General features: G+C 40.3%; 2 protein-coding genes across 2 annotated transcripts; one reads left to right on the top strand and one right to left on the bottom strand.

Annotated features, from left to right (window-relative positions):
- Positions 1-146: 146 nt before the first annotated feature.
- LOC117769166 (GTPase IMAP family member 9-like) lies at positions 147-1350 on the top strand. The gene is made up of 2 exons (XM_034597879.1): positions 147-295; positions 395-1350. The coding sequence occupies exons 1-2, from the start codon at positions 271-273 to the stop codon at positions 1210-1212; spliced, it is 843 nt and encodes a 280-aa protein (XP_034453770.1). The 5' UTR covers positions 147-270; the 3' UTR covers positions 1213-1350.
- Positions 1351-2970: 1620 nt separating this feature from the next.
- LOC117769077 (GTPase IMAP family member 7-like) lies at positions 2971-6586 on the bottom strand. The gene is made up of 3 exons (XM_034597676.1): positions 6435-6586; positions 6170-6241; positions 2971-4752 (listed from the first exon to the last, which is right to left on the bottom strand). Exons 1-3 carry the CDS (start codon positions 6442-6444, stop codon positions 3821-3823), a joined length of 1014 nt encoding a protein of 337 aa, XP_034453567.1. The 5' UTR covers positions 6445-6586; the 3' UTR covers positions 2971-3820.
- Between the last annotated feature and the right edge of the window lie 2734 nt (positions 6587-9320).

Here is a 9320-nt window from a genome sequence, read left to right as displayed (position 1 = left end):
GGCTCTGTGTGTGTGTGTGTGTTAAAACTGAGATTAGAACAGAACACTTGCCACGTCTGCAGCTAAGCCTATTGGTCAATTCATTTATCAAAAGCTTTTTTATAAGTTCTGGTTTCGTTTTCCGAGGAAAGGCTGTGGTGCAGGAAAAAAAAGGGGAGGAGGAATAATGGAACACACACAAGTACAGATGTACTGGGATCTGTACGGCTGAGAAAAGCACTTACAGCTTCTGTGTTTCAAAGTCAGCTTTGACCGTCTCTCCTCCACCACATGATGCCTTTAATCACAACCAAAGGTGAGTTTACTTTTGTTGAGTGATATATGCAGTTTTCGTCCTGTGAGCTGACACCAAATCCACTGTTTCCGAACTGTTTCTCTGTCTTTTCTTCCACAGATGTCAGCTCTCCAGATGTCAGCAACCTGAGGATTGTTCTGCTGGGGAAGACTGGATCAGGAAAGAGCTCCACAGGCAACACCATCCTGGGACTACACAAGTTTAGGACAAAGGACCTCTCTCTGTCATCTGTGACAGCTCTGTGCCAAAAAGAAACAGGGCATTTTGATAAAAGAATCGTGAGTGTTATTGACACCCCCGGGGTCTTTGATACATCGATGACCGAGCCCGAGCTGAAAAGTGAAATAGAGAATGGTATCGCACTGTCTCTCCCAGGACCCCATATCTTCCTGCTAGTGATGAGATTGGATGCACGGTTCACAAAGGAAGAGAAGAGTGCTGTGAAATGGATCAAGGAACACTTTGGTGAGGAAGCCAACAAGTATACAATGGTGCTTTTCACTAGGGGTGATGAACTCAAAGGAAGGTCAGTTGAGAGCGTTTTAGCCGAAAGTCCTGAACTCACGGAGCTCATCAGTGACTGCAGAGCTGGCTACATGGTGTTCGACAACACATGCATGCAAAATCGCACTCAGGTGGCTGATCTCTTTGAAAACATAGACAAGACAGTGCAGTTGAATGGAAGCTATTACACCAGCAGCATCTATGAAGAGGTGCAGAAAAAGAGGAGAAACGAGGAGTGGTGGAAGGAGTGCGGAGATAGAGTGAAGACTGTCAGCAGTCACCTGCTGACGGCAGCAGTTGGTGGGGCTTTAGCAGCAGAGGAACTTGCCCTTCCAACATTGTCACTATTGATGATCGCAGGTTCAGGAGCTGCTCATTTCATGGGGGGGTGGCTCAAACCTAAACCTAAATAACTCTTGTAACTTTTCTGTTTGATTTGTAAAAATCGAATAAAGCTTAAAAACGTGTGGTTTGGTTTGGTTCATGTCAATATCACATCATGAAAGGAAGATGAGTTTCAGAGGGACTTCAACAAACCCGCTGCAGTAGGTGCTGCATGTGGAGCAATGTAAGTATAAAAACACACTCTGCCAAGATGCAGAACTCATACATTTAAAAAGTAATTTATCCCTGCTGCCATCAGCCTTTAAAATGACTCACTGTGATATCTTGAAACTTGAACCTTAAACAAACAACCATTCACATTCACACCTATGGTAAATTTAGAATCTTAACTTAACCTATTCCTTCCTTCTGTGAGGTGACGATGCAAACCACTGCACCACCATGCCGCCAACATATAATTTATATATAAATGTATAAATATTAAGCATCAGCGTCACAAATACTGAATACTTTATATGACTAATACGTTACATTTTGACAACTGGCTATCTGGCCCAACCCACATGTCTACTCTGCCCATCAAGTTTATCTCATTCGCCTGAGAATCAGAATCTCCTGATTTCTGAATTGCTGGTTGGACACAGGGCTGGGTTTAAAAAATATTCTCTGATTTAAATTGATCTTTATTTGAATGATCCGATATCGACTCGAAAAAGGTTCGATCTGTTAATATAAACCATTTCCCGTGCGTGAGCCCATCGTTTACATAAGAATAACACACACACACACACACACACACACACACACACACACACACACACACACACACTCAGGAAATAAGTTTCGTTTTTTGGTGCTGCCTTTAGGTGCTGTCGAAAAACCAAACCCAGATGTTCACAGTTTGTCCATTTACTAAAGCAAAGCGGGCTGTTTAGCTTTAAGTTCTCAAACAATTATTACATTATTACTCCTGAATCATTAAAACTGATCTTCAGTGTAGCGTTGAATTGCAGCATCGTTCGTTCACAGCTTCCTTACTGGAAACATAGAATGTGACTGGAACTCGTCACCTTCATGTGTGCTTCCGCGCAGGCGTAAAAAAAGTTCTGTGGCCCTAGTCTGTGTGAGTCAGTCCAACCCTAACTGAGCCAAATGTTACATATTTATTCAAGAGGAGTTTTTGTTGACAGAGCCAGAGAGTCCATTTTATTTATTTATTTTTTGGTTGTGTGTTGTTTTTTTATTTATGTTTTATTTCTTGAGGATATTTTAATATTTTTAACTCTAATTCAAATCTCACACTGTATATTCTTAAGAATTAAAACTTCATTGTTCTGTGTAAGGGTTAATATTATTATGCTATAATATTACCATTATATCAGTGGTATGAAATGGTTTCAAAATTCTGACCATAATATAATTTATCACAATCATTTCTGGGACAACATATCTCCCAACAGAATTTGTTATCATGACAGGCCTACCTTAATATTGCATTGGGCCCCAAATCAATCTATTAGTTTTTTAGTTTTTTTTTTACAATCGTGTTTGTTGTAAGACTTATTCTGCCACACTCTGTTGAGAATGCTTCCTCACTTAAATGTGATCGGTCAGCGGACGTTCACCATTGTCTCATTTCCTTCAGGGAAGTGAGCTCATACTGTTACTAATAATAAACGTGAGGCAAACAACAGCACATCATCAGTTAAATATGTGTGCATAGTTTAGTTGAGAAATAATCACATAAGTTATGAAAGTATTAACTGTACAAAAATGTGTTTACAAAATCCATGAGTATATATCAGTGTTTTCTTACATTATTTATTTATGACTCAATCTGCTACTCACAAGCCCCCAACAAATATGTCTAAGTACAACTTAGGATGCAGGTTTCATTTATAAACTCCAAACAGTAAAAAGAGTGAAAAGAAAACAAAGAAAAAGAAAACAGGTGCTGGGTTTCATACCGTTTGTTTACTGTCAGCACAAAATTCACATGGCTCTGTTATTCTTATTTGTCAAAACTTAAATATCTTGTCAGCAGAATTCATAAAAGGCCAAAACAACATCATTCAGTGACATTCTCAACAGTATATAGTCGTGTGTGTACACCAAGGCTACATCCATACTAAAATGTTTTTCGTTTCCATATCAGTTTTAATCCCTGTCCATAGTTACAAGTCTGAAAATGCAAATCACGTGACCACTCACATACACTGGCGTGCACATGCTGCTGTAAACAGATTGCTTGAGTAACAGCTCATCTTCTACACATGTAGGCAGTTGTAGCATTATAACTGAATTTCACGGCACAACGGCTGTTAGCAAAGACAACAGGGTCAGCAACACTTTTAATTTACTTTCCATCTTGCGTTATACACTGGTAGCCGAGGCTAACAGCGGCTGCTTTTATCTGGAAGGGGGTCACATGATAGGAGACTGACAAATCAGCAAAGGCTATGCTATGCTTTGCATGAAAAAACCAATCAACAAGCGCTTGAGAGTGTCTAAGTCATCGTTTCCAAACTTCTCAGCTCTAGCAGCTCTAAAACTGTGCAGTAGTGTGGAGTTTTTTCAAAAGAAAACATATTAGTGTGGATGTAGCCCAAAACTATTATTCCGTGTCACATACTGCAGACAGATGAATGAGTCCTTGTTGCCATTGCCTCCGCTACGTTATGCTGGAAAACATGTTTTGGATTTGCATCTTATGCCCTTCCATATGCTAAGGGCAGCTAAACCACACAACACCCCCAGCACAAGCACAGGAGTTCCCAGAGCCAGTGCCACGTTGGTGTTAGCACCCACTGCTATCACCATGCCGGCAACCACCAACATGACCGCAGCTGCCGAAGCCACACGTATGTTCTTCCTTTTGACCCTTTTCTCCTTTTGTCTCAATTTCTCTTTCTTCTCCCTCTCTTCATCCCACATTTTCCTTTCCTCCTCTATCTTCTCCTCCTCTTCCTGTATCTTCCGCAACTCCTCCTCTCTCAGCTTCCTCTGGGCCTTTTCATACATCTCATTAGTGTAGTGTTTACCGCCGTTATCCTGAATCATTTCCTTGATCATGGTTATCAACTCTGTGACCTGTAGGCGGTCGTCTGCGTCATTGTTGTTGAAGGCGTGGTATCTGCGTCCAAATGTAATCGAGAGTCTCCGTAGCTCCTTGCACTCCTTCAGAGCATTGTCGGCCTTAGCCTGGTCTTTACATGTAAACAGCATGATAGTGTACATAGAGGCGTCGTCTCCAAAGTTATTCTGGATCCACTTCACAGCATTTCTTTCCTCCTCGGTGAACCTCACGCCAAGCCTGATCACCAGCAGGAAGGCGTGAGGGCCGGGCACCGACATCTCGACGCATTCCTCTATTCTGGTTTTCGACTCTTCCTCTGTGATGCCTGTATCAAACAGACCGGGAGTGTCAATCACCTGGACCACAGTCCCATCCATTTCCACGCTCTGTGTCTCGCAGTGTTTGGTCACAGACACAGGGCTCGGGTCCTCTTTGAAGGCAGCTCTCCCGAGGATGGTGTTTCCTGATGCGCTCTTCCCTGATCCAGTCTTGCCCACCAGGACGATCCTCAAGCCTCCAGACAAATCCAGAGCTGTAACAGCAGAAGCAAAGTTAATGGGAATGTCTTTTTGTTGCATTAATATACCACTTGTGCCAATAGAATTTGAAAAACCCTCTGGCTGGTGGACGAGATAACGTTTTTTTTGTTTATTTTTTCTCTTTAAAGGTATGCTTACGAGATTCTCACCACTAGTAGTGTCGTAGAGCATAGAGATGTTTTGTTAACCAGTCAAGCTGGTGACGCAGAACACGAAAATCCTCCATAGACCAGACTCAATTCGATTCGGCCTACTTGGTCTACAAAGCCCACAAAGGGCTGCCATTTGGTGGAACAAGAACTACAGACACGTTGACAAACTGTTGGCCAATTGGCTGTGAATGCACTCAAAGTAAAGCCCAGTAGTTATTAAACAAGTAGAATAGATTCAGTTCATTTTATAAGCGCGATGCCATGTTTCTATCTGCTTTCACTCGATAACAAACAGCTACAAATACACACACACCAAAAAAAGATGTTATTGAGGCTGTTTATCTGATTTGACTGTAAGGCTAACCACTTTTGAATGATGCATGGAAGCACCTAAGTCCAAACAACTGCTCTTCCCACTCTACAGACTGTGTGGTTTGAATGCGCAATTACTGCCAATATGCTCCCGGTGGCCAACTGTGGGACTGCAACATAAAAATAACCATCCGCAGACCAGGAATCATTATAAAAGTGAAAAAAATAAATATTTGCAAGTCACCTCAAATAGTAAACAATCAATTAATACACTTTGTATGTTGCACTTTTAAAACATATGATATGATATATTTTTCTAAATCCTAGAAAAGGTATTTTAATGTTTGTGATGACATCACAATGTGAAGTCAGTGTTAAGAGTGATGCCATGTGAATGGGGCCAGCGGGAGGAAACACATGCAGTGGACCACACTGGAAGCAAACCACTAAACATAAAAATTGTCATTCAAATTATAAGGCCGCATCTTGCAGTCCAGTATCCAACATTAACGAGAAACACTAAATGTAAAGCAGAAATTAAGGAAGATGGGCAACTGGAACCAGAATCTGTTTCCAAACCAGTTTTTGATACTAAGCACTGGTTTTTTTGAGTTTATTAATAACCTGGGGACACTGGTAACTGCACTTCTCTCATTATAAAATGCACAAATCAATAAATAATAACATGACTGTGCTGATTTTTTTTTTATTAGTCACTAACAAGCCATCTAAACACCTCAAAGAGTCATCTCGTAATACTATAGAGAAGAATAAACCCCATGGAGATTATACTGATCTAAAAGCAAGAATAAACCAGAAACTTTAATAAAGCCATTCATTTCATCACTGAAGCCTTCATAAAACAATACTAGAAAGTGGTCAACATATGTATGACAGTATGTGCATTTACTGAGATTTCATGAGGAGAGACAATGAATGAGCTTACCATCAAAGTTATTGAGACCACACCCGTCAGACCGAGGTAGAGATTTCTGCCTCTTTTCTCGCAGTGGTATTTCTGCCATGTGAAATTACACCGATGAGACACAGACGACAACAATTATTCCCTGACATTATTATCGATGACTTTGATTTTTTCTGCTGCTCTCTTGTGTCTCTTTCCAGTAACACAGAAAAACTTTACATCTCATAATAATCAGAGGAAGGACGCAGTGTTATTTTCAAACATTAGATCAGATAGGTTGTCTTACCTTCAGCCATTACTTTGGATTAATCCCTTCCAGTTCCCAGGTGGCCAACTGTGCTTCTCCAGGCCGCTGTTGTGGACTCAGACCTGCTCCTCTGCTCCAATTTCTGGGAAACTTCTGGAACCTGGCCGGTACTCAGGGGGCTTCCTATTTCCTTGTATTGTCTTTAGTTTACATCTAAAATGTGCATCCCAAGAGGGTCTGGTGGCAGCTCTCTAAATGGCTGTTATATTTTAAAAAGTGCAACTTGAGAACAGCCTTCAAGCTCTGTAACTGATAAATATTAGGTGATCTTACTATAACCACATAATGAGGTTGTTCATAAGGGACAGAAACAATAAAACCTCTCGAGTGCATCACATCCTCCCATTGTTGATGTCTCCTCCCAGGAAAACCAAAGCGTTTTGACTCCATTTGCCCGACCTGAATATAACCCATTCACTTCCACCAATTAAATGTCTTTAAAAATCCACATTAAATAAATCTGTAAGGTTCCAACTAACACTGAAAATATAATGGATAAGCTTGTAATAGGTGGATTTTCTGCCCTGGATAATACAGTTGTATTTAATAAAAATGTATATTTATTTTTTCAACACAGATTTTTCTAATATGGTTGATGTTAGGTGTTCAGAGAAATCCCAGTCTGACATTCTATGTGTAACAAGAGGCTGTTCAGTCTGTATTGGTCAGATACACGTTTATTCTTCCATCTCTGTGCATCACTTTAGAGTAAGATAATGCAAACAAACTAAATTTGAAATGAATGGAAAGAGAAGTCAAATGAAGTTAAGACTTAGTGTTATTGGTCCATTCAATCATATATAGAGAAAGTGATGTTTCCCTAAATTCCAATAACAGGTTTGATGTTACCGTAAGTCAGAAAATACTTGTTTCAGGTTTAGCCATCACATTTTGCCTCTTCCAAATCTTCCTCATCACATGTCCCACAATTAAGTAAACATATCCATAGCACAATTAAAACCAGCATCCAATATATATATATATATATATTCTAAATTGCCAAACCAATGAAAGTTTTTTACATGTTAACCAATGGTTGGCTGGTGCAGTATTTTTAAGTACAATTTAAACTCATAGAATATATTATTACCAGCTTACTACAGAATAGAGGACAGGAGATGGAGAACAGAATGCAACAAAGATCTCTGCCTGGATGTGAAACTTGAACTTTACAAGTCAAGACTGTTGCTTTAGTCCCAAGTGCAGAATGATACTCCTTGAGCCCAAATAATGTGTAGTCCTAACAAATGTTCGTTCACAGGGATCCCATCTCTTTTACACATTTCTTTAATGAAATTACAAAAATGTGGGTTTATTCCAATATATCCATTGAGGATGAATTGCTGGAAACCCAATCCACCGTGTGCCACTGGCATGTACTGTTGCCATATAATTTTCTCTTTCTTTCCCATCCAAGTGACCCAGTCCTCCTCTTCTGTGTTCATTTGTTCTTGCACCTTCTCCTCCCTTTTAGTCCTCTTCTCTCCAAATATCTCCTGGTCTCTGTGGTGCATCTCACTGGTGCCTATAAAATAAGATAGCCTATGTGAGATATTACCTCTGATGAGAATTCAATAACTGTGTTGACCCTGTCTGTCCTCTAGTGGACATTAAGAAACATGGCAGCATGGACTCATGACACTGAACCAGGACTCATGCATTCACTCATCTCTTCATATCTATTGTGTCCTTGTTTGCTTTTTTCACTTAATTAGCTTGTTTGGTTGTAAAAGAAAAAGTGCATAACACAAAACTAAAAACAGGTTCTCTAGTTATGGATCACATCATAGACATGGATCACGCACTGTACCTTTGTGTTGATTTGGGCTTTGACTTTACAATGTGACCAGAACAAGCAGGATGATTGCCTCTCTGTAACTGTAATCTCTGCAAAAAAAACCCATTGTCGGTTCATCAACCCTTCAGATTTCATATGACCATTTACAGTTTGAACAAATTGTGAAATACACTTTTAAATTGTTTGGCTTTGTATTAAAATAATGCATGTTTGTTATATTACAGTATGTGTGTATATAAATAACCTACCTGTGATGGTGTTTCCTCATATATTCTGGCACGTAATGAAAGCCTTATGTAACGCAACAATCAGAACACACCCAACCGTCTAAAACAATTGTGGTTAAGTGTTTAATTTAGGGTCAAATTGTTTTAATAGGTTTCATCTTAGCATTTCTAAAGTAGGTTTCATTTACGTGGAAAACATAATTAACAACAATTAACAAGGTATTCACCAGTGGCAGGTGTGTGTGTGTGTGTGTGTGTGTGTGTGTGTGTGTGTGTGTGTGTGTGTGTGTGTGTGTGTGTGTGTGTGTGTGTGTACACATGTTCCAATGTTATTGTTAGTTTTCCCTGTCATCTAGTTGCGTGACAAGCTGCCTGCCTCCGCTCCTATTTCCATGGTCATGATCTCGGCCCAGCTGCAGTGAACTATAGTGACTGATTGGACTGTTGACAAACACAGCTCACCGTACACTAAGTGTAGACACGCTAACATTGATGCCCTGCGTCGGAGGCCATAGAACGTCAGGAGACGATGTGATGGCAACAGCAGTGGATGTTCTGATCCTGCTTGTGTGCGTTCAACATCAGAACATCTGGAGTCATACGAGAGGAGGTGACACAAGGTTTACACACTCATAGGTAAACCTCATCCCTAATGAGGCCTTTAGAAACGGACTGCCAAGCCAAGAGTATCCGCCTGTGCCATTATCAATGTTTCAGTGGGCGCTGCATGGCTCCTAGACCAGTTCAAGGTCCTACAAGAAGACAAACCTTAAAACACCTAAAAAGTTCATACACAACATGACGGGAAAGATATATTAGAATAAAGTCATGTTGGTTATG

The sequence above is a fragment of the Hippoglossus hippoglossus genome, chromosome 1 (genome assembly GCF_009819705.1).
Source record: "Hippoglossus hippoglossus isolate fHipHip1 chromosome 1, fHipHip1.pri, whole genome shotgun sequence".
In the NCBI taxonomy this organism is placed as follows: Eukaryota; Metazoa; Chordata; class Actinopteri; order Pleuronectiformes; family Pleuronectidae; genus Hippoglossus; species Hippoglossus hippoglossus.
This window is presented reverse-complemented; position numbering and strand designations above follow the sequence as displayed.

Excerpts from the sequence above, each read along its gene's own strand:
- LOC117769166 (XM_034597879.1), top strand. The coding sequence starts at position 271 with ATGATGCCTTTAATCACAACCAAAG. Across the intron at positions 296-394 it reads GCCTTTAATCACAACCAAAG|ATGTCAGCTCTCCAGATGTC; the intron begins GTGAGTTTACTT and ends TTTCTTCCACAG.
- LOC117769077 (XM_034597676.1), bottom strand. Across the intron at positions 4,753-6,169 it reads TGGTCTCAATAACTTTGATG|CTCTGGATTTGTCTGGAGGC; the intron begins GTAAGCTCATTC and ends CTGCTGTTACAG.